Source organism: Coturnix japonica, chromosome 11 (assembly GCF_054131305.1).
Source record: "Coturnix japonica strain WE chromosome 11, WE-NBRP24, whole genome shotgun sequence".
NCBI classification, from domain to species: domain Eukaryota; kingdom Metazoa; phylum Chordata; class Aves; order Galliformes; family Phasianidae; genus Coturnix; species Coturnix japonica.
Window position 1 is genome coordinate 27,576,031 of NC_140673.1, and position 24,792 is coordinate 27,600,822.

At 48.8% G+C, this 24,792-nt stretch overlaps 1 protein-coding gene and 1 long non-coding RNA gene across 4 annotated transcripts in view; one reads left to right on the forward strand and one right to left on the reverse strand.

Annotated features, from left to right (window-relative positions):
- Positions 1-325: 325 nt before the first annotated feature.
- DNAJC6 (DnaJ heat shock protein family (Hsp40) member C6) overlaps positions 326-24,792 on the forward strand; it is a 37,135-nt gene continuing 12,668 nt past the window's right edge. The window contains exons 1-8 of one of the 3 annotated variants that reach the window (XM_015870812.3): positions 326-684; positions 7,490-7,610; positions 17,331-17,481; positions 18,319-18,368; positions 18,476-18,624; positions 22,041-22,163; positions 23,284-23,417; positions 24,271-24,465. In XM_015870812.3, coding sequence (XP_015726298.1) covers positions 7,598-7,610; positions 17,331-17,481; positions 18,319-18,368; positions 18,476-18,624; positions 22,041-22,163; positions 23,284-23,417; positions 24,271-24,465 — 815 coding nt within the window. In that variant the 5' untranslated portion in view covers positions 326-684; positions 7,490-7,597. Of the gene's footprint in view, positions 685-7,355; positions 7,611-17,330; positions 17,482-18,318; positions 18,369-18,475; positions 18,625-22,040; positions 22,164-23,283; positions 23,418-24,270; positions 24,466-24,792 lie in introns of those variants that run through there. The other 2 variants (XM_015870811.3, XM_015870810.3) reach the window with 2 other exon arrangements.
- The window catches only part of LOC146759088 (uncharacterized), a 28,955-nt gene continuing 12,921 nt past the window's right edge, over positions 8,759-24,792 (reverse strand). Inside the window, exon 2 of the long non-coding RNA XR_014933059.1 lies at positions 8,759-8,929. This is a non-coding gene — a long non-coding RNA (uncharacterized LOC146759088). The remainder of the gene's footprint in view (positions 8,930-24,792) is intronic.

The following is a 24,792-nucleotide window of genomic DNA, read 5'->3' on the forward strand; positions in this document are numbered from 1 at the left end:
CAGCAGCTCTGGAGGCTCAGTCTGCCATGGACTCCAGGGTCCAATAGGTGACACTGTCCCATAAAGCGACATTACCCCATAATGTGACACTGCCCCAGAATTTATCTCTGCAACTGTGGGTCCATAGAGGGGAAAGCAGCCTGAGCATCCTTATAGATCCACAAGCAGAGAGCAGCTATGTGTTCCTTTGAGCCTCAGAGCACTAAAATCACTACAATTCCAACCTTTCTGTACAGTGCCGTATGTAGCAGCCCAGGCCGGGGGCAGGCAGCAGCTGCGTGTGCGGCATCACCTGCTGCCCAGCTCCCTGGCGGCCCCAAACCCTGCGCATTGCTCCTATAACCTCCCTGGAATCGCACCGGTGACCGACGCGGTGTTTGGCGTGAGGCTCAGTGCAGAGCCAGGAACACAACAAAAACAGGGGAAAAAACAACCAACAACAACAACAACAACGAAAAAAAACAGAAGGAAAGGAAAGGAAAACGCACCAAGTTCCCACTCGCTCCCGCCCGTCGCTGACTCCGGATCCCGCTCCGTGCCGCATTTTGGGAGCCGTGTTCCGCCCGCCCGCACCCTCTGCCTGCACCCTCCCAGATCGCTGCCGCCGCCCCGTCTGTCCGTCTGTCCGTCCGTCCGTGCGTGGCCCCACCGGGCGGGGGAGGATGGAGCCGGCCGGGGGCCCAGGTGAGCAGAGCGCGGGGAGAGGGGGCTGCGCCGGGGGGGGCTGCGGGAATCACCCCCACACGGAGCGGGGCTACGCGGGGCTCGGGGCTGTGCGGAGCCGCGGGGTCGGCAGCATCCCGCATCCCGCATCCCGCATCCCGCATCCCGCATCCCGCATCCCGCATCCCGCATCCCGCCTGGGCATCTTCCCAGGCACCCCGACCCCAGCTCGGCGCTGCGGGAGCCGTCGGCGCGCGGTGCCGTCCCCACAAGGGAAAGGGAACGATTTTTAGGGTTACAGATCAGAACTGGAGCCGAGCGCGGCTCCGCTGCCCGTTCCCCGCAGCGGGGTGCTCGGGGGTGCGTGCTGGGCTGACCTTCAGCACCGAGCCACGCAGCGCTGCCTTCCCCTTAGCAAAGCTCGGGGAGAAAATAAAAGGGTGATTGCGTGGGGTTCCACTTGCTTCAGCGCTCCGGGGGCAGGCAGCCTGCTGAGGGAGCAGAGCCCCGCTTTCCTGATGCGCTGGTGGCCGGCATTGCTGCAGCCTTCATTTGGGTATTGCTGAGGGAAAAGCAGCAGGAGGAGGAGGAGAAGGAGGGATGTTTTGGTCAGGTCCCCGGGTCTGCGAGCTCCAGGCTCCTATCAGCTCCTGCTCCCTGCTGAGGGCCTCCATCTTCTGCCATCTCTTCCCCAGCAGATTCCTTAGTCATAGCCTTCCCAGAGCGAGAGCAAACCAACCCCGGATCGCTGCGCCCGGCGATCCCATGGCACAGGCAGCGCGGAGACAACCCGGCTGCTCTATATTTAGACAGCAGTGACACAGCTCATGGCCCCGGCAGCGCTGGCAGCCCATGGATGCAGCATTTCGGGGCATTACGCGTCGCCCTTGAAGCGCTGCGCCGCTCTCAGCGCCAGCCCCGGCGTTTTGCTGCTGACCCCACTAATCTGCCCCGCTGCGCTTAACCTGAGGCCGTGCTGTGCCCGGAGCAGGGCACGCTGTGGGCTGCCCAAGGGCTGGATTTGGGGCTTTGGGGTGGGGGGGTTTGCTGCAATCCGACCCCGTGCGTGCCGCCCCATAGCAGCAGATTGGGAGAATAAAGCCCCAGGGCTGAGATCCCAGCTGGCACCGTGACGCTGCGGCTCCCGAGCGCCGCAAATGGGATTATGGGCGCTTCCCAGCGGCGGATGGAGCGGCCCTGGGGAGAGCTATAAATATCTCCTTAGATTTCTTATAATAAAATACGAATATTGATCTAGGAACCCTTATGGCAGTTCACCTTAGGATAGTGGATGGAACCTTGTGTTGACAGGTAGACAAAATACAGATTTTTGCCTAAATAAGTTCTTTCCAGGAACCTAAAATAGGAAGGAAAGGGAAGCGGTGCCCGCTTGGGTCTGCATCCCAGCTGGGAAACTGATCCAAGGCAATAGGATGCGCTAACAGACCCGCAGAGGGGCACAGGGAAGCAGGGCCTGCGGTGGGGATATGTGTCCCCTGCCCACCCCAGCAGCTTTGGGAGAAGCAGCCAGGTGCCTTCAGCCTGCTCTCGTCCTGCAGGGCTCAAGCTTTTGGCTCAGGCTTTTCATCTTAATCTCTATTTCTGCAGCGTTTTTATTTCCTGGTGAAAGCAAAACCCGGCCTGAGCCGTGGTGGGGGTGGACGCAGCAGCTCCCGCAGCACCGCTGTGTCTTTGAGGAGCTGTCTGATTTCCCACTTGGAGATGCCTTTTCTAACCTTAACGATTCTGTGCTCCTACCAGTTTTTCCCCTTTATTTACCACTGGCCTTTTTCAAATGCAAACAGTTCCCTTCTGAGCAGAAATGCTGGCAAGCACTGGGTTTTGCACAGAGGATTTTTCTAGGGCTGTTGGGCGATGGGTGCAGTACCACTGCCATGGAGTTCAGTGTGTTTCTGAGCTCATCCCTCTCCTTCACCTCGAGATCACACACAACACATTCTGAAGGCTTGCAGACAAGCTCCCAAAGCCCAGATTTTCATGGCACTGGGCTATTTGTAACATACACGAGGATGGGGATAAACAGTGAAAGGGGAGCAATGACAGCAGTTAGGCACCAAAATACCTGATTTTTTACCCAAATCCCCACTTGTTGTCTCCATGCAGACAGTCCCTGAGTGCAGGATGGGTGGGCTGTGCACTGTATCAGGGTGGAGAGGCACAATACAAAACCCCACAGACACAGCAATCCCTGCCGTGTACCATCACAGAGGGCAGAAGCGGACGGGGAGATAACAACAGTCCCATCGCAAGGCACTGGAAAACAAAATAATGATAAGCTGTGTAGATAAAGGGGAGGAAGGCAGGGAAGGAATGCAAAGGGCTGACTTGTGTGTGCTGGATATGACCCATGGCCAAGTGTTTGCCCCAGAGCAATGGCCAGCAGGAGAAAGAAAGAAAAAACCAGGCTGCTTGCTTTCCATCTTCGTTTTTGAACCTCCTGGCGAGGTTCAGTTTTCCTTCATAACAACAATCCCAAGCTGCTCTTTTTCCTTCCTCCCTGTGCCTGAATTGCTTTGGTTGGCCTGGCTGCCATGGAAGCTGCTCACTTGGGTTCTTGGTGTGCACCCGGTGAGGCTGTCCAGCCCAAACTCCCCACATGCTCTTGGGATGACTGTACTTCACTTCTGCTGCTATGATCAGAACTCATGCATTCGTGTGAGCACTTTTATTACCATCAGCATTGAGGGCAACTGGTGCTTCCTCTCTAGGTGCTCCAATGGGGACCACAAACAATGTGAGCTTATGGTCATTGACTGGCCAATGCTTTTGTACCCCATCCGGGATCTGAGCATTCTGGCCAGGCCTGGCTGCTGCAGGGGCTCGCGGTGCCCTCGGCTGCAGTAAAGCAAAGGTCCTGGTGATAAGGCCATGTCTAACACAAACAAGTCTGAGGCTTTCTCAGGGCCATGTGTTCTTTTCATCAGAGACAAACAAGGCAGGAATCACCAGGTCAGAGGTTCCAAAATAGCAGATGGGGCTCACACAGGGTTGGATCCTCTCACCACCCTCTCTACCCAGCTCCCTAAAGATCCCAGTCCTGTGGCAAGGTACATAGCACAGCAGTGTGACCTGCTGCACTACTGAGCAGGCTGTATTTCTCCATCACGTCTAGGCATAGACAGGAGATGGAACCACATGGTTGTCCTTGACTCCAGCCCAAACATTGCTTATTTATCCTCAGCACAATCCCGACACTGCTCTGAAGTCCTCTTTCTGGCTCTGGACCAAATGCCTTCACCCATTTTGCTGTCACATGCCCATTCCTGGAGCAGTGCAGGGGAAGTGGTGCTCCTTACCAGCTCATGGCACTGACCAAGTGATGAAGGAAAGCCCAGAGGTGAGGGAAAGGGGTGTCCTTCCCCCTGCACCATTTACATCCTGATGTCATTTGGAATGGAACCCAAAGACTGAGCCTGATGCTGCAGATAACACACAGGGACATGGGAGGGCCCAGCTAGCCAGGCAGGTGTGCCCCACTAGGGACAGGCTGCTTTCAGGGAAGACAAGTGTTTAGAAGAACTCTTGCTTCTGTTGGCCTCAGGGAAGATGAGCAGCAAGGTAAACCCTCTGGCTGTATGCAAGGATATTCACTTGCTGCCCCTTGCAGAGGTAAAAAATGATCTGATAATTGCCACATCAGTGGGGAGGTAGGATGAAGAACTGTGGTTCTCAGGCCAAGAAGCAACAAAACCTCAATCACACGGACTCATAATGACCTACAAATCTTTTCTGAGGTACAGTTATTTCTCCCAGTTGATCAGTGCTGCTTGCTGATGGGAAGGGAGGTAGAACTAACCCAGAGGTTAGGGGAGGGTTGTTTTGGGGTTTGGTTAGGAGTCAGGTCTTCTGTGGGTCAATGTGATGCTGCCATACATGGTTCAGGCAGATCTTGTAGCAAACCAATTGTTTTTGTTCCCTCTCTCCATGGGGTGCAGGATTTGGTGCTGAAGGGCTCTCCAGAGAGTGGCTGCAAGAGCTTTTTTTCCCTCTCTTATTCTCCAGAAAGCCAATTTTGTAGAATTCTCATTAAAGAGCTCTTGAAGGGAACCTAAATCAGGAGCTCTGTGAATTGAGGTGGTTTGATTGGGATTTGAGTGCTTTGAAGACAGGGAAGGGCAAAATGTTAATTGTCTGTAGAGTGTAGTGATGGGCCAGGGTCCCATTGCAAGGAGCAGAGTGAGAGTGAAGGGGAAGAGGGAAGTCCTGTCCCTGGGGCTGAAGGGCTTTTTGGAAGTGGGATTATGAAGTCCAAGCTCTGTATGTTTATTTACAGTCAGTGATAGCATGATCTTCCTTGGGGGTAAGATTAAAGGAAACTTCTTGATTTGAATTTAAGAAACAAGTGATGAAGTTCTGCTTGACTTTTCTTTCTGGAGTAGAGTGACTTGCTCCCAGGCCCAACATGTGAGGGATGAGGAGTTAAGCTGCTTGAACAAGCCTTGCGTTCCTTAACAATACGTGCATTTTTCAGCCCACGAGAGCAGCCTCAGCACAGCCCTGCTGGTACTGTGTGCCCTCATCTGTGCAGTCACACCTGGCTCTGGGCCTCCTGCAGAAACACTCTGTGCTGAGAGGGTTCATGGTTCACAGTGGAATGCCTTTGAACAAATGTTCAGCTCATTGAGTTTTAGCGGTATCGCCCTGGATGGTAAATTAATTTTCAAGCTCTAGTTGTAGTTCTTACAATGCTGCAATGTGTTCATGGGGAATTAAGAGTTTAATGTTTCACCTCAACTGATCAGCTTGTTAGGGAAGAGCTGGAAGAAAATGAAGTTGCACCTCCAGATATTTGGTGCTTGATTACAGCTGCTAACACTGACTTTTGCCCAGGAGAGCTGCAGCCCAGCTGGCAGCACAGGGCTGGGGGCTGGGCTACCAAGTGACCCTGGGAGGTCAGCAGTGGGGAAGGAGCTCTTCCCTCCCTGGCCTTTAGCTCCATAGTGTGGATGGTGCCTCCAGCCTCACCATGCACGCATTAAAAACACCTGGATTATCTGGTAGCATCATCAGCCGTGACTCAATAAACCTTGGGGGGTGTTGGATTATTCTAAGCAGATGTTTCCCCTTGTCTTTTTGTTTTTCTTTCTTTATTCACGCTTCTGGAAATCATTCTATATTTTCTTGACTAAGGTGTGGCAAATGGGTGATGTGAGGGAAGGGAGCGCATTCCTATTGGTGAGCATTGCTACCTACACATAGACAACAATGTATTAACAGCCCAGTAAGGAGAGGGCAGCAAACTCAAGCTGCTACTGTGAACCATTTATGTCAGGTTAACTCATTTGAGTTTGTTTGCATATAAATCTGCTTGGGTCTATTTACTGAGAAAATTCTGGGTCACAGATGTACCTTGTTTGCAGCACAGTATAAAACTGCTGGAGTTACATAAACAAAAACATGCGATGAGATATGGCTGCACCAGATGCCCGCTGCCCTGCACTGGGGGAGAGGAGAGTTTAATCCAAGTGTCAGAAATATTTCAAGTTCTGGTTATTGCTTTCAAAGCCCTGGTGGGGGATGTGCTTTGTGTTGGTCTGAAGTCTGTGCACGTGTGAACAGCTACAAGAATACTGGAGTGCTAACAAGATAAATGGACTGGCAGGATTTTGAGGTGTCTGAGAGTGATAGGATGAAAGGGAGTATTACAGGTTAGGGGCAAGTGTGCTGGCAAGGAACTCTGCAGAGAAGGATCCGGTTGACTTCCCATGCAAGTGGCTGGCCATGAGGCAGCAGTGTGCCCTAGTGGCCAAGAAGGCCAATGGGATTAGGGGTGCATTGCCCAGAGTGTGGCCAGCAGGTCAAGAAAGGTGATCCTCCTCCTCTGCTCTGCCCTGGGTAGGGCACAGCTGGAGTCCTGTGCTCAGAGCAGAGATGCCCAGTTCAGGGCAGACAGGGAACTCCTGGGAGAGCACAGAGGAGAGTGCAGAGATGGTGGGGGCCTGGAGCCCCTCCTGAGGGAGACAGACTGAGAGCTCTGTGGCTGTTTGCCTAGGGAGGAGAAGGCTGAAGGGTATCTGATCAGTACTGATCAATATCTAATGGTGGGAGTCAAGTGGGTGGGGATGGGATCTGTTCAGTGGTGCCCAGAGACGGGACAAGGGGCGCAAATTGGAGCATATGAGGTTCCACCTGAACACTGGAAAAAAACTTTATTCTGAGGAGGCAGAGCTCTAGCACAGATGCCCAGGGAGAATTGGACTGGGAGATATCCAGAAGTCCTTTCCTACCCGTGTTTCTCTGAATGGCTTTAAACTGTAAGAGGGGAGATGTAGGTTATCTGTCAGGAGGAAATGTTTTGCCATAAGAGTAGCGAGGCCCTGACACTGCTGCCTGGAGAGCTGTGGGCCCCCATCCCTGGAGGTGTCAAGGCCATGCGTGGGGCTACGGGAGCTGTCCATGACAGGAGCTGGGACTGGATGGGTTTGAGGTCCCTTCTTACCCATCCGGTGATCCTGTCTCAAGAACCTCCCTCCACCTGATACACCCTCCTCCTCCGAGCGTAGCGGTCGCGCTGGGAGCGGGCGGTGCTGCAGGGTGTACGAACGCACCATTTTCCGCTCAGATCTTTCTTTCCACGGCATCTCGGATCGCGGCCTCGTCTCTCCGATTGCTTCCGGGCCCGTGGGGGCGGGCAGAGCTCAGCGGCCGCCCCGTCCCGCCCCGTTCCTCCCCTCGGGGCGGCCGGAGCGCTCATCTTCCGTCCTGCCCGCGGCGGCACGGCAGGCTGCCCGCCCGCCTCGCCCCTATGAGCCTGCTCGGCGGCTACCGCAAGAAACCCGGAGGTGACGGCTATGAATCTTTGCAGCTGGTGGAGAGCGGCGCTGAGGGAGGCGGCGGTGGGCCCGGCGCGGTGGGGGCGGGCGGCTGGAGCCCCGCGAGGCAGCAGCAGCAGCACCGCGCCGACGGCAGCACCATGGACAGCTCCGGTAAGGGCCGCGCGTGGGGACAATGGCAGCGCGGACAATGGCAGCGCTTTGTGCCGGCCCCGCGGGGCTGAGCGGGTGGTCGGGGTGGGTGGAGGGAGAGACGGGGGTTGCACAGCCCTTCCAGCACGGGGTGCTCTGTGAAAGCAGCTCTTGGTTTCACCCTCGTTGGAGGAAATGGTAATTTGGAATGTAAAACGGATGAAGGGTGTTGGGGTCCTTTCCCCCCGGTGCGACCAACTGACCTATTTCCTGGAATTGTTGGTTTTCTTTCCCTCACCCAAAAAGCATCATCCAACCAAGGTGTGTTAATTGTGCTGGGGGATGCAGTGCATGCAGCGTTTTTATTGAATCAGGGAGCAGGGGACCAGATGGTCTTCGGGACTGGTAATGGGATAGAGAGCTCTTCAGCTCTGTATCACAGGTCCGAATTTGCCTTGGTCACCAGCCTTCGGGCATTCTCATCCAATAGCTTCTCAATAAGCTGCTGGAAGGAGCAGCTCTGCTTCTGGTTACTCAGAGGCGCCCATCCCCACCAACATCTATAGCCCACGCAGGGGGCTTCCAAAGGCCAAACCTGGGCAGGATGTGCCTTGTCCCATCGCAGGGGACCGACCCATTGTCTATCCATCATAATGGAGTGATGTCGCAGAGATACCTGCACTGCTCCATGAAAGAAAGGCGTGGGCCTGGGGCACTTGAATCATTCCATTCATTGCCTTTGTTTTAACATGGTAACCTCCTCCAGTGGGAAATAAATCCTCCTGACCCATGTCTGGATGTGGGTGAGAAGAGCCATACCTTGTATTCATTTCACGTTTTCTCTGATACAACGAGAGTAATGTTTTCCTCTTCCTCATTGCCATGTAAATGTGCTTTCTAAAGATCTTCTTAAGGCCGTCTTTGTTTTTTGTTTTGGTTTTTTTTTTAACTTTTTTTTTTTTTTTAACTTTTTTTTCTTTTTTTCCCCACTCCTGGACTTTAGAACTGCATTTTAATTTGCTGCTATGATACCTTTGCTATAGTAGCTTGTAATATTAGTGTTTGTCAGTAGAATCTTATTCGCAGCAGGCTGCCGTGTTACAGTTGTTTGGATCTATACAGTGGCATATCTGCTGCACTGGTTAGATATTGCAGTTGGTTTAACCTCTGTCATTAAGGCAATTATCTGAATGAGTTTCCTAGAACTTTCAGAACCACTTACCCCCAGCCAGGCGTGGGCTCACGTCAAGTCACAGCTTTTGTCTGGTGTCAGCTCGTGGTGTTATTTCAGTGTTGCTGCTGCAGTCGCTCTGTTCTGTTTCTTCAAGCCATGCCGCTCCCTGCTGAGCCAAAAAGAGGTGTTTATGGATAGCCAGACAATACCTTTATTTACGGCTTCTGTGCAATATTCACCCATTCCAACAGTTTAGCTGCAAATACAAAGACATCCCAGAGTGTTAATTGTACTAACTCCCCCAGCCTGCTTCTGGGATGCTCTGCTCTTAAATACATGGGGCTGGGAAGGCTGTGGTCAAGGGCTCTGTTTCATGCTCTTGGTGCTCTGGATACCCACCCCAGTGCCTCTCAGTCTGCCCAAATCTTACAGCCACGCTCTGGGCAGCAGGGAGTCGCAGGCCTGGTTGTGTGGCCTTTGAGTTTAGAGAGTTTTTGGTTATTGTAGTAAACTTGAATGTTGTGCATATAAGTACATATTTTTGGAGGGTGCCAAAGTCTTCACGTGAAGTTCAAGTACCCAATGTGATGCTCTGTTTCAAATGTGAATTCCCAGCTGGTATCTACCTTGTTCATTTAAACACTGGTTGCTGATAAGTGGCAAATTATCAGAGGTTTTTCTTTGCCAGAGGTGAAATTGTAAAAGCTTCAAGAGCCGTATCCATCCCTCAGGTGTGCTTTTGGCTTCTGGTCACTTAGTAGTAGAACTGTGGGGCAATTTATCTTCAGTGCTGTGTGAAGATGTGTCATTCTGGGGGGAGATTAGGTGGCAGTATAAGGGAAAGACAGGGCGATAAAGTGGCTGTGGTTTTGGCTTACTAGAGCAAGGGGGAAAAAAAAAAGAAAAAAAAAAAAAGAAAGCCACAACATTTTTCTTTAATAAAAGAGACTCCACCACCTCTGTGGGCAGCCTGCTCCAGTGCTGTCAGCCTTACTGCAACGATCTTCCACATGTTAGTATGAAAATTCCACTGTGTTTTATGCCATTACTCCTTGTCCTATTGCTATGCAGCACTGAGAAGAGCCTGGTCTCATCCATTTGCCTCCCACCTCCCTTTAGAAATTTATAAACATTTATCAGATCCCTTCTCAGTCTCCTCCCCAGGCTGAACAGACCCAGGTTATTCAGTCTTTCCTCATGTGGGAGATGCTCTAGGCATCTTACATTTAAGTTATGTGAGGCACTAACACTATGTGTGACTTCAGTGTGTTCCTCTAGCTGCTGAGCTCTTAGCACCTGATTCAGTGCTTTTCACAGCCCTGCCACATGTGCTGGATGCTGTACAGTAGCAGGGTCTCAGTGCCTAGGTTCACCCATGCACTGCAGCTCACTCTTCCCTAAAGCCGCAGGGTTCAGGGATGGAGGAGAGGTGAAGGGAGAGTTGTGCTTGAACTGGCAGGACACAGAACACTGCATGTCCAAAACCAGAATCCCAAGAAGAACATCTGTGTGGTTCTCCCTTTGTCATTTTAACCTGTTAATTTCTGAAAGCACTCAGAAGAATCTCAGCAGTGGAGATTCAATCGATTTTGGCTTTTGCTGTGGCATTCAATCATGCTTGCTTAGCAGCTTGCTGTGTGCTGGAAGAGGAGGAGGGGGCTGCAAACTACTCACTGCAAACTCATGCTGCAAACTACCTCAGGCAGCCTAACTGCAAAAGAAAATGGTTTACATCAATTGCAAGTGTACCAGTCGAGGTTTCTTCCTCTGCTTCACACCTGCAGACCTGACCTCTTGCACATTGGTGATTGCTTTTCACTGAGTCAGGAGAGAGACGTCTCCATGTCACTGGCATGGGGACAAAGGCCGGCTCTGACAATGTTGTCTTGTCTTCTTTTCTGCCTGCGTTTTCAAACAAGGAGGCTCTGCTTAATGGTGCCTTTGTTTGGTTGTGTTTGGGACACTTGAATGCTTTGGTGTTGGCAGTAGCTTTTTTAATCCTTTTTTTTCCCTTTTCTTTTCTTTTTTGGCAGAGGGAGAATGTCAATTCGAAGAGCAGTTTCACAGTTGTGCTGAAATTTCAGTGCTCCAGCCTCAAATACATTTTGTCACCATAGTATGACTTTCATAAATAAAGGAGACCATATAACAAATGGGGGAAAAAAATCCTGAGGAGGGGATATTCCTTCCCCTCCCACCATTACATCTCTTTTAACTGACAAAAAAAAGTTCCCTTTCTTTATTGTAATCTTACGTATTGCTTTGTTAATAGTATGAGCAGTATTAATTTCTCAAGCAATAGCAGAGATAACTTAATTCTTAGATCTCTGTGAAGTTTGCATTTAGGCAATCTCCAATGAACCTTAAACCAGCAAGCTTTGTGCTCCCGCTCTGTTACCTCCAGAACTGTATCCAGAAGGACTCAGAAGGGGCTCCTGGGCTCCCTCCTTGTTCCAGGCTGCCCCAGGCTCTGAGAGCTTCACCACTGTGGCTGATGGCCCTGTCCTGGCCCACACACAGCAAACTGAGCACAGAGAGGGACATAGTGCTCGTGGGAGGAGGAATGCAGCTTTTCTTTGCAACCCTGAGAGGGAGGCAACGGTGGATATTTTGCCCAAGGTCAGCAGAAATGCACTGCAATGTCCCTGTGCCAGTGATCCCTTGTAATAAAGCCCAAACCTGGAACTCTACAAAGCATCTCATGTTAGCATCCTTATGGTTCATAGACTGACAGTGTGGTTGGGTTGGAAGGGCCCTTATAGCCCACCCAGTCCCACCCCTGCTGTGGGGACATCCATCACCCCCTCCCTGGCCATGGGCATCTCTGGGCTGAAGGTCCACGTGGGTGCAGTGCCAGAGGACTGCAGGAAAGCTGCAGTAAGCGAAGAAATGAACAATGAAAACAGCCACCACAAACAACTCTTCCCTCGCTGGAATCAATAATTAAGATGCATCAGTCCCACAGCCCATCCTCTCCCAGCTTTGGCAGCTGTGCTTGTACACTTGTGGCGGGGGTGTTGCTATTGATTTTGCAGACAAACACTTGAGTTTTGAGATACCTGTGCTCACTGTGGGAGGGAATCTAATGCGAGCAGGAATCTGAGGCAGCTGTGAGGAGGGGGTGAAAGAGCCTGGTAGCCAAATATTAGCAGAAGCATCAGTCTGTGGGGCCTCTGAGACTCTAAGGATCTTTCCAGTGGGTTGTGCAGGCAGCAGTGCCTTCCATCCTGGTGCTGTTGGGTGCTTGTGCCCTGCTGCTCTCTCCTCAGCCCTTCCTATCCCCCTGGCAACCCATGCAGTTCTGTTAGTAAAGATGAGGCTGCCCTGGCTCTCTGTGGTCTGGGTATGTGTGAGAGCAGGGATGCTCTGGAGTCTATTCAGTGCTTATGTGCTGGGAGGAGTGGGGAAGGTGGCTCAAGGCTCTGGGGCTGTGCTTTTCAAAAACACAGCTGGCAAGTGAAGCACTCAGTCCTGAATACTATTGATTGCCACTAGATGCAAAGGAGCCACCTGCCTGGACATCCTCCAGTAGAAACTTGATGCTTCCCCCTTGAAATGGGAGCGTGGACTCTTCCAGTGATGCCTGTGCATTGATTTCAGTCCCTGTGCTGAGTGTGGGGACAGGGCAGCGTGACGCTGCGGAGGAGCTCCTAAACCCGAGGGAGTCTGGGCTGGTGTCCCCTAATGCTGGTGTTAAACACGTCCTGCCCTAGGCTGGCTTTGCTGAGGGATGAACGTGAGCAAAACAGCATCGTGTTTTGCTGGGTGCTCCTTAAGAACAAATAATTTTTAAAAAGCCATAACAATTTAAGCATTGTTGCTGAAGCCACAACAACAGCGTCTCAGGCTCTCTCAGATGGGAGCCTTTACAAGGGCCCTTTCTGCCCAGCTCAGGGTGCCTGCACTGTGTCTCTGGCTCCCCACTGTGCCCCACTCAATCTGGGGGGAGCGACAGGCAGCCCCGACCCAGAGCTTCCAGAACACCAGGAGGAGGCTGCGTATGAGGCAGCTACAAGCTTCTTCTCGGTGTGCGGTCAGGCTCTTGTGGCACCATGGAAGCAGAACACAGAAGAGTATCTGATGTTCCCAAAGCTGCCCCCACTGCTTTGACTTGAAGGAGAGATGAAATAATGGAATTCTGGAGTGGTTTGGATTGGAACAAATCTTGGTCCCTGGTTTGGATTGTGCCAGGGGAGCGTCAGGTTGGATATTGGGAGGCATATCTTCTCTCAAAGTGTGGTCAGCACTGGCACAGGCTGCCCAGGGCTGGGGGCTCACTGTTCCTAGGGGTGCCTCAGAACTGTGGGGATGTGGCACTGAGGGATGCGGGCACTGGGCATGGGGAGCTGGGCTGGGTGGGCTTTTGGATCCTGGAGGGCTTTTCCAACCAAAACAGTTCTGTGGTTCTAAAGGAAGCACAATCAGCAGTAGCTCCCTAAGCAAAAGGAGTGTGACCTTGGAGATTGTGTTGCATAGCATGGGCAGGCTGAGGCGAACCTGCTTTCTTTCCTGTGGTTTCATGTCTGCATTTTGTCTGCCCTTGGCATGAAAAAAGGGATTGTTTACCCTTGCTAAGTAACCTACAACACATAGCACTTAGCTGCCTGATCCTCCATTTGCAGACATCTTGCTTTCACCTCCAGCTCTCAAGCCAAGTATTGCTTCATCAGCACCGACTGACAGAGCCTTAAATGCCTCTTAAATGTCGGCTCGATTCCCGGCAGGGCTGGAAGTCACAGCCTGTGGCTCTTAGCAGTGTGGATTGCTTGGGGGTCTGGTGCTTGGAAACCCAACTAACAGTTCTGATGTGCAGGATAGGCTTCCATAACAGGGAAGTGAGCAATGCAGTGCCATCCATCAGCAGTCTGTCTGTATGCAGTTTAGTTTTGTAGTGTGGCTAATAGGCTCCTGTTGCTGGTTTTGTTGTGCTGAGGACAAACAGACTGCAGAGGGTCTCTTGGTGGGATTCAGTCTCTCCTGATGCAGCAGCTGATGTGATGTTTTGGCTGTTTGTGCTGGGAGAAGTTCTCCTGCGCTGCTCATCCTTTTCCTAACACTCTGAAATTAGCTGGAGGACTAGGAGAGACCTGAAGTACTTTAATAAAATATCAGTGCTCTCCAACTCCCATCCATGCTGCATGAGCCTGGTGCTGTGCAGCAGCTCCTTCATCTGCAATCTGTCCAGATGTGTGGAATCCTACGAGTGGCTGCTGATGAGAGGGGGGCTGTGGCAGAGTGCTCCTGCCACTTGAGCTCTGCAGGGAGGCGCAGCAGGATGGTGCTTTGGTGGTGGTTGTTGGAGGTTTATGATGAACTTCAAACAGTCCCTTCCTGGGGGAGGCATCAGCTCAGAGCAAAGAGCTTCAGTCAAACTCCAGCTCGTCAGCTGAATGGGAAAAGCCAGGTGGACAAGGAGGGAATGTTTTAAAATGAAAAGGGGAAAAAGGGAGGTTCAGGTTGGATATTAGGAGGAAATTCTTTCCCATGAGAGTGATAAGGCTCTGGCACTGCTGGCCAGAGCAGAGTGGGTTCCCCATCCCTGTAGGTGCCCAAGGCCATGGCTGGGGCTTTGGGGCTGTGGATGGTGTGGTGTCCCCACCGATGGCTGGGCTGGGACTGAGAGGGCCCTTCCAGTCCAACTCATTCTATGGTTCTGTGGCTCTATGGAAGTTGTCTCGCTTCCACAATGCTCCATTGGCCCAAAGCACATCATGCAGAGATGATTGCTACCACTCCCCAACCAGCCAATGAGAGCCAACCTACGCACCGCAGTGTCTCAGGTATGCTGTGCTGCAGAAAAAGCCTAATGTGAACCATTCCTTCATTGGGAAATGAAAAGGCTGCAGTTAGCAAGTCATCCCTGTGAAACCTGTGCCACAAATACAGGTCAGAGGCGTGTCTCTGGAGCCTGCTGGGGGATGTCCTGTAACTGGGTTAATAGGGAATTCTTGCTGCATAAGGAGCAAGATGCACCTCATGCATCAAAAGTAATTCTCTGTAACAAGGCTTCTAGACAGCAACTAACACAATGCTGGAGTTAACTGAGCTGCTGTGCGCTAACAAGATGAAAGGTAGGAAAAGCTGCCACTAAGTCATATCCTGCCCAAATGGTGCTGATCTCCAGATCTGTCTGGGCTACAAAGGTTGGCCAGCTCTTCCCTTTGGACCCAACAAGTGTCCTTGTGGCCCGGCTTGGGGTTGGGAGCAGACAAGGACAACTGCTGTCTCATTTGCAGCACTGAAATCCAGAGCTCTGCCTGTCCAGGTGCCCCTGTCCCACAGCTCCTGCCTGTGAAACTCCTGGTGTCCTTCAGAAGGGTCTACGGGAGCTCTGAAGGTCCCCATTCTCAAGAGAGACTTAGTACAGAAATGTTCTATTCAGCAAAATCTGCAGGAGCAGGCTGCGTTTTTTTTTCCTTTTTAATCAGATTTTTTGGCTGTTCATGTGGGTTTCTGCATATGCCATCAGATCTGTGTGCTAATGCGTTAACGCTTTCTGCTCTGCTGCTGGGACCCATCATTCCTTTGCACATCTTTGTGCTTTGCCTCCTAACACAGTAATGTGAAAGCAGAGTGTTTGAAGAGAGATCAGACACCGACTCCCCACTTGTAGGCAATGAGCTACTTGTTTTTTATTTTTAATCATACTCAAAGTAGATTCTTAGAATTGGTTTGGATAGGAAATGTTCCTGTGCCGTGAGAGGGCAGCTTCTGCTTGGAATCGGGCATGGTGCTCTCAGTCTTTTTATGAGTACAGTAAAGAAGATATTGCCTTCAACATTCCCAGTTTGCACGTGTGTCACGTGCACATTGATCACAACCACATCGCCATGCACTAAGCACCCTTTGTACACAGCAGAATAAGTAACAGCACTTTACCCGTGGAGTCTTCTGTTTACCAATATATTCCGTATTTATTGATATCTCCCTCCATATTTGAAAGAGTGAATGGCATTTGAATGGGTTTGGTACTCTACACAGTAAATCGATGGGGACTTTCTTAGAGGTATCATTTTTCATGTTCCTTAATGGTCTTAATGCCCCTAGAATATTTCTCCTTGTAGTGTGGTACTTTAATAGTGGGCATCCTACAGAACCAAAGGAGTTACAGCTGTAAAGTCTCACAGCAAAACACACGATAAGCACAGTCCACCAACCTGCCTTAACCTTGACAAATCTCCCACTTTTCTGGGTGCTGGAGTAATTAATAATGGCTGGGATGTTCTTGTTACATCTTGTCCCATGGCTCTGAAGCAGGACAAATGTTTTCAGACTTCCTGGGTGCTCTGTGAAAGGCAGCTCTTAGTGGATGCAGTCTTATTTATTAAAACTACTTGAGAGCGTGGCACACATTTCCATAGGTTGCTTGTTGCAGCAGTTTTGCTTTCTGACTGATCTGATACAATAACGAAGTAACAAACGTATAATTAATGTAGTCAAAGCTTGCTAAGATCAGGCAGTTGGGTCCTAGTGATTTTGGTAGCCAAGAGCTTTGTGTATGATATTACTGGTTTGTGGCCAACAACTCAGTTGTATGATAAAGCAAAACCATGTTTACTCAAGTCCACCTTCAACTTATTAAACTTTACTTTTCTAAGAATGATACGTGCTGTTAATACAGCAGTAGTATAATAAGAGAAGCTGCAGTGAATTGGGTCTTGGTTGAGAGACTGGAATAGTAGTTCTGGCATAATTGCAAAATGCAGCCTTGTGAGGAGGAATGCCACATCACAGCCCATCGAAATCATGATTTAAATGGCTCTTGCTCTATGTTAGTCTCCTACTGACATTGCAACTTTATGATGTTTCAGGCTGTGAGAAAAAAGCTTGAAAAGAAAAGGAGATGAGCCCTGCTCTGTTTTCTCCCCATCAATTTGCAGCGTTGTTAATGCTGCAAGTCTAGGGATATCCAAAAAGGGTCTATTTGTCAGCTAGGGAGTTTAATTCATGCACTTTCTTCTTTTCTGTCTGCCATCTTCCACTCAAACAAATCAGACTGGTCTCTTAAGTGACTTGAGATTGCTCTAATGGTTTCTCCTCTGTGTATGGTCATAGGTGACCTCTATGCATGTGGTGATAAGACAACCTTCAGTCATCCAGCCGCAGTGAAATTGGAAGCTATGACTTACACAAAAGAGCTGTGGTATATTGAAATGTCTCTTTCTTGTCCCTGTGGAGGTGGTTGTTGGTTTGGTGTTGGCTACATGCTGAAGAGCTTTGGGCTGTGTTGAGAAGTGAGGGAGCTCAACTGGTGCTTGTCCATCCTGTACCAGCACCAATTAACCTACATGCAGTGCTGAAAGTCGCTGATGGATTCTGTGCCTAGCCAGCAAGGAAGTGCCCTCTGTAATTATACTCAGTAGTCCTGGTAGTCCCTTCCAGCTTGGGATATTCTATGATTCTAGTTTCTGGACAGTCATAACTTTGAACAGGAAAACCTCTTTTGCCCTGCTCAATACGTGACAGTGCACATGAATACATTCAGTCTGAATAGAGCAATGGGTTTGTTGGCTCTGTGAATTTGTTTCAAACAAGTGATGATGGGTTTGGTTCTGTTGTATTTGAAGGTGCCTCATCACCGGACATGGAGTCCAGCTATGGGGGAGGCTTGCTGGATATGGTGAAAGGAGGAGCAGGGAGGCTCTTCAGCAATCTGAAGGATAACCTCAAGGATACTCTGAAAGATACGTCTTCGAAGGTCATGCAATCTGTTGCCAGGTATGGTACAGCTGAGGCAGGCTAATGCAGTAATATCACTAGCTGCAGGGTGCTAGTCTGAGCTGCCATCTTAGCTAGCACAAGAGCTGACCTACTTAAGGGGAAGGGGAAAATCACAAATGACTTCTGTAATTCTGTCTCGCAATTGGGTATTTGGGCTCAAGGGAGTAGAAAACCAAAGTAAATATCTAAGCTTCATAATGAATGAGGATCAACATCCAGAAATCTGGAAAAGGCCTTCCCAGTGGCAGTGGGGCACTCAGTCTCTGGTTCCCTCATTAACACCTGTGGGGTCCTTCTGCTCAACCACTGCTTGTTTGTCACTAGAAGTTGTCTTGTGCTGTATGAGGCTCCTCATGCTGATGTAACTGTCCCCTTTGCTAAAGCCACTTTTTGAGCTGAAGAAAGGGCTGACGTGACTTTGCTTTGGTCAGCTCTGCTGGCAATGGTCCCTGTGCTTTGCACTCCATTGTCCTCTGAGGAACGTGGGGCTATAGTAAATTGAAGACATGTAATGGATGCAACTCCTCGGAGTCTTTGATACATGAAGTGTTTAATTGCTAGAAATTTCTTCTGAAAACTGGTGCTGAAAATTAATGACAAAAGGGAAAAGGGACTTTACAGGGGGTCCACTTAAAAGGAAGGCTGGGTCACTGCCTACAGTAAGCTATCTATAGCTTCTGCTTAAAACATAAAGATGAAGTACAAGTCATCAGTTCTAAGATCATTCTCTTCCTTGCATTGAAAGTGGGAAAATACTGTTCTCCTGGATCCTGTAATGGGCTGCCTTCTGTAAATATATGAGTAACATCTGTCTCCTTCTTCGTCTCCTTCTAGTTACACCAAGGGAGAGCTAGATATTTCATACATTACCTCAAGAATCATAGGTAAGTGCTCCTTGCCAGATATATAAAGCTTGTAATATCTCAGGGTTCAGAGGTTCATAAGCATGAAAATGGTGCATGCTCAGCTCAGCTTCTTCTTACATTTCTAGTGATGTCTTTTCCGGCTGAAGGCGTTGAGCTGGGATTCAGGAATCACATTGAAGATGTCCGGACATTTCTGGATTCCAGACACCCTGACCACTACACAGTCTTCAACTTGTCACCCAAGTACTATCGTAGTGCCAAGTTTCACAACAGGGTGAGTGTCTTCCAAGGGATTAACAACAGTGGGGGGAAACCGAAAGGTGGCAAAAGATCCTGACTCTCCTGTGTGTGGCAGAATGTAATAAGATGGAAAAGGTGTTTTAAGCTGCTGTGGTCATTTTTGGGTTTTAGCTGACACCCAGGGCTGCAGGGATTAAAGGGATGGAAAGTTCAGGGATTAATGAGATGTGTTAGGAGTCTGTGAGAGTGGCATTGCACTGAGATGAGCCTGCGTGCTCTTGGCTCCTGCACTGGTAGATCCCCATCCCTGCAGACATCCAAGATCAGGAGATGAGGCTCTGAGCACCTGAAGGAGCTGTGGATGTCCCTGTTCATTGCAAGGATCTCAGACCACATGGCTTTTAAAGGAGCTTTCCCACACAAAATAGTTCTGTGACTGCTGTCAGAAGCTGCAGCAAAGAAATAACCTTTAGTTTCTCATGCACTTACTCCTTCTGAAGTTCACCTTTGTTAATGCACAGACTCAAGTGTATGACGTGGGGTGCAGGACTTGAGTGTGCTCTGAGCCCCAGTGGGTTGCTACTGAGACTCCTAACAGATAGCCAAGTGCTGGCAGTGCCTGGAGCAGAGTATAGTCATGGGTTACCACGTGAGATCATCTGAAGGGGAATGAGGGCTTTATAGGAGTTTGAAGATGGCCTTGCAAGGGTTGTAACAAAAGTGCTCTGAAAGAAGTAACTGATAAAAGAAGTAGTAGTAGTTTGTTTTTATGTTGAAGAATCCTCCAGTTGTGTTTAGTCAAGCAGGAGGACTCAGCATGCAAAGCTTGGGGTCGGGAACTGCATCTAAGGCACATTTTTTGGCTTTTTTATAGTATATTATATTTAAAAAATACAACTCCACACTCTGTCCCACTTTCCTTCTCTAAAACCAGGATGTCATGTGGGAACAGTTCAGGGCTCTGGTTCATCAATGGCTTTTAGAGGATATCTCTAAAAAATAATGCTGCTGAAATACAAGATTAGATCTAATCTTTCAGAAAGCTTCCTATTTATTCCCTATCCCACAAGGGATTGATGATTTTCTTTTTTCTGTCTTTCATTAACTCCAACTAGAAAGGCAGCATCAGCTGCTGGACTGAGCTCTATGTTGGGGTGAATGCCATGCCTCGTGTTTGCTTGAGGTGTAGCTGAACAAGAAAGGCTAATTAAAAAGGGTTATAGATCTTCAGTCTTGCTTGTGTTTGGTGCAACAGTGTCAGTGGGAGGAGACATCTGCTTTTGACAGCCCAGCATTAAAGAAACACTTGTTAGTATAATACTTGACCTGGCCGTTACTCCTTCATCCCCTCTAGTTCATCTCCTACCCTTCCTATGACTTGGCAGCTACTTCATATGTCACTCTTGAAGGCTGACTATGTGCGTGTGAAGGCAACACAAAGCACTAAGGAAATGAGGTATCTTTCAATAAAACATTCTGCTTTCAGGTGATGAGCTAGGAAATACAGACACCAAGTATCTCTCAGGAAGATGAAATGTGCACAGCAAAATGCATGAGATGAGATGAAACACAAACCAATTGTGAAAAGGAATTTGAACCTCATCTATAGTGGGGAACAAGATACTAACAGGCCATCAAGGAAGTGAAATCACGTGGAGAGTATCTTCTGTTTTGGATCACCTGAAGTTTTGAGACAGACACTTGTTCTTTGAAGTGATTGGGGTCTTAATTCCTATCTCCTTTAGAACTCCTGTGCTCTAAGTCCAGAGCAGATTATGATGAGCCACAGCACAGGAGGAAGATGACAGTAAATGCCTTCTGGGGCCATTCTCTGCCTCAAGTTGGGACACAAAGCCCTGAGTGCCCAGTCCAGTGCAGAGGAGAAGGAATGCAAGCAGTCAGAGCTCTAATCTGACTGTGCTTTGCTCAGCTCGCTGCCCAGCAGGAGAGCTCACATCTGCTGCAGAACACGTGAGCAGTTTGAGAACATATAATGCAAATCTAGCATTGAACAAAGTCATGCTTTGGAGTCCCTGCAGGGTCACATTCCTGGCTGTTCCAGCCCCACTGCTGGAATAAAACAAGCACTAGTTGCATATTTCCAGAGCTCCAGTAGAGCTCCTGTTAGTTCCTGCATAGTTGCCTTTCACAGGAGTTGCTGAGGTTGTATTTGAAATAAATGAAATGCTGCATAACGTGCCTTTAATTTCCTAATTGCCAACCAGCAGGCAGATGTGTAATTATAGACAAAGTAAATAAATAATTGTGGACTGTTGGGAAAGGCGTTTTATTTACGTGATAAGTGATAATGGCTTTTCCAAATGCCTGACAGTGTTGTCATGGGGCTTGTTCAGAGAAGTGTCAGTGAAAGGTCGCTGGTCACATTAATTCTAGCAGCCACTCACAATGCGTATTTGGTGTTTTGGTGGTCTGACTGCAAGTGGATCTCGGGCTGCCAGAAGTGGTACACAAGTTCTTGGGATCAGGAGGAGAATTTGGCCCGATAGCATAAAATAGTTGTTGGGCACCTATACCTCCATTATGGCATTGGTATTTTGGGTCTGTTGAAGAATGGAATGAATGTTTGTGATCACCTCGTAATTCTTGCAGACAATCTGCCTCCTGCTCCCTGGTTCTCTTCAAGCAGAATCCAAATGTCAGCTGAGAGAGAAAAGCAATCCTTTGTCTTCAATGTTTTTTTCTCCTTTAAATTTCTTCTAGCTAGAAATGATGTCCAATAAAGACATTTCAATTAAAACCAGATGAAGCAGGGATGTCTGCAGAAGGCTATTGATATGCTGTTTGAGACTGCAGAGACTGTTCTTGAGATGTGTCATGACTCGGAGCTGGTACACTGATGAATAGTAACCAGGCATGCTTCAGAGTTTGTGGGTTTTCAGCTCTAAGAAGTCATTCATTTTTCTAGCTCATATCATTAACTGTGCTTACACAGATAAATACACATACATTAATTTATTCATTTTAGGCAGAAGTTTCCCTTTGATCAATCTAACTTCTGTCAAACAGGGTTTGAAAATTCTACTGCTCTGAGAATAACAGATGCTCAGTATCCTTCACAAATCAGGGCTGTAGTTTCTGGGGACAACTTGTTTGAAGGCTTTTTACTGGCCTCAGTGTGCAGCTGTGAGACTAGAGTGCCATGGAAGGCCACTCAAGATAATCTGGCTTGGAATGTAATTGTTAATAAAGTATTGCCAATGGCAATCCATCAGTACCATGTTATTTAACTGAGAATTCCTTTTTGTTTGTCCCTCACAGCTCATGAAAGTCAGGGATCAGAATTACGTATGAGAAGTGATGGAGTAGGTTTCAAGTCCGTAACTTTATGTTGCTGAATTAAGTGTGTTTATTGGCCAAAAGCATTTGCAAAAGCATGCACTGCTTAATACTCTTATGAAGCTGGCTGTGCTCATGGTGCAATTCCTGTAGGTATCTGAATGTAGCTGGCCGGTACGACAGGCTCCCAGCCTGCACAATCTCTTTGCTGTCTGCAAGAACATGCACAACTGGCTACAGCAGAACCCCAAAAACGTGTGTGTCATCCACTGCATGGTGAGTACAGCAGAAAGGAACCACATTTTCAGACCTGTGAGTCGTAAGTCATGCTGCATGTTGCAAATATTATGTCTGTGGGCAAAGATGGCGACAATTTCTAAAACAAGTGTGGTAAAACTCCTATAGAAAGGGAAGCAAAGGCATAGAGAGGAGTTCTGTTTAACTCTAAACCTGGGGTTGTTAAAGTCTCTTATGGTAACTGCTTGTCAGATGTGGCTGAAGATGTCCAGTTGCTTTCTGCCTCGCACTGTGCACCATAGCCCATGGGCTGCTGACTCCTGATAAGGACGGTTCAAGATGGGAACACACAGGTCTGATGTGTGAGGGTGGTGTCATTCTGTATGACTAATTTATCCCTGAGCAACCTTTGATGTTATCCGTAATGCCCAAGAGGACAGTTCTGTTCTGTTCCTGGAGCCTAAATTAAATCCAGGAGGCTGTCAGCACACATCAGGGTAAACTTGGAAGGAACTGAGGAAATGTGTGCTCCCAAACTGTGCAAACCTTACGTCTGAGTCTGGCAGCTCGTGCCTCACATAGTGCAGCCTGTGGCTGCAGGACATGAGCTGGGTTCAGACAGTTACTGGGATGTACACAATGGCTCCAGCCTTAGAAATTTAGCTCTGCTGTCAAACGCCTTTAATGACCTTTGGACAATGAACTTCAGAATAATGCTGTGAAGGGTAGTGAGTCCTTTTGAACATTTTCTGAGGAGTCAGGAGAAGCCCACTCATTTTACATGAACCCCAGAGATCCTTTCAGAGGCCGTTGGCTAAATCTGCAAAGGCAAGCAGCCCATTAACCTGAGGTAGATGTTGGGCCTGGGTCACCTCTGCATGGTAAATCCTGTGGGACAGTTGGAGGTGAAATATACCGGGTATGGAAGCAAGTCTGAGCCATCCTCAGCTTTGGCTGCTTGTGAATGTCATCTTTGATCCAGGCCACTGCAGCTCACTGAAGCCCCAGGCTGGAAATTCATTGTGGTGCGGTCTCATTACCAGACTTTACAGAGACATTATTTTGTGTAACTTAAGGGAGAGTGAAGAGTGTTTGGGTGGAATTAGAAGGCTGTCTCTGACACTTATGCATTTCTTCCCTGCCCTGCTCTCCCTACCAGGATGGCCGTGCAGCCTCAGCAGTTCTGGTCAGCGCGATGTTCTGTTTCTGTCACCTCTTCTCTAACCCAGGCCCTGCTATGCAGCTGCTAAACACAAAGAGACCTGGAATTGTACTGTGGCCATCGCACAGGAGGTAGAGTACATTGGCTAAATGCTATGTGTGTGTTTTGGCAATGTGTCCCCAGCTCCTAGGCAGAGACATACATTCCATTTTTGCTTTAATCCCCAGAAATAGCGGGTAAACAATTAAGGTAGTGATTATACACTGGAGCAGGTTGTCCAGAGCAGCTGTGGGATCTCTGACTTCTGAGATCCTTGGCTGGGGATCACCATGAGCAGCATAATCCAGCTCTGAGGTTGGACGCAATGCTGAGGTTGGTCCTGTGCTGAGCAGAGAGCTGCACAAGATGACTTTCAGAAGCCTCTTCCAACCTGAATTACTGTGTTATTTCACAGAATAATGCATGTGACCTAAAAGATGCATATGCTCCATGCCTCATCCTGTCCACCCAGTCCCAAAGGTGTCAGCAGGAGGCAACAGAGTTAAAATGCAGGACTCCTACTGCAGCATCAGCAGTATTCATGCATTAGCCGTGCTACTTAGCTTTGGCAGGTCATAACTGATGTTTATGGCCACTTCCTATCCACCCATATTGTCATAGTAATGGAAGAATAAAAACAAGTATTACAATAGCTTTGTGCTCTGGCTTAGGAAAGCTGACAAGCCTGTAATTAACATGGCCTTGGTGAATCCCCCTCCCAATGTCAGCTTCATCCTTTAAGTATTTACACTGTAAAAATGTCTCGTTTTCAATTTTCAGGAAGCAGAGGCAAAACTGCCTATCAGAGCAAATAGAAGATGTAGTGCTGTGTGTGGGGAAATAATGGTCCATGACTAAGTACTTCGTATGGCATGTGCATGTAAAATAGAATGAAAACTGGTCACCTGGGATGAAGTTTTCACTGATGGCTTTCTCTGTCTGCAGGTACATAGGATATATTTGCGACCTAATAGCAGACAAGCCCATCATTCCTCATTGCAAGCCACTTACTATCAAGTCAGTCACTCTCAGTCCAGTCCCCTGTTTCAACAAGCAAAGAAATGGGTGCCGGCCCTTCTGCGACATCCTAAGTGGAGAAACCAGAATCCTGACCACATCCCAAGAGTATGAGAGAATGAAGTGAGTTGCTGTGCTCTCCTACCACCCTTAGGATGCTTTGCTGTAAGGCGTCTGGTATCTGTGCTGTGGTCATTGCCAGACTGCCTGATAAATCATGGAGTGTGGATATTAATTGAAGGTTGGTGCCTAGTATTCAATTAAACTAGGGTCAGTCTGAAGGTATCTCAGTTGGGTGCCTTCACTGAGATGGTTCAGTGCTACGCTAGTTTCTCCTTTGAAGTGTTTCTGTTTCAACTCAACCTCACGCTATACAGAGTGATTCTGTTGGCTCAGCCTGAGCAAGATGGTAATTTTGATGTTGGGGTTGGGTGGTAATGGCATTGTAGA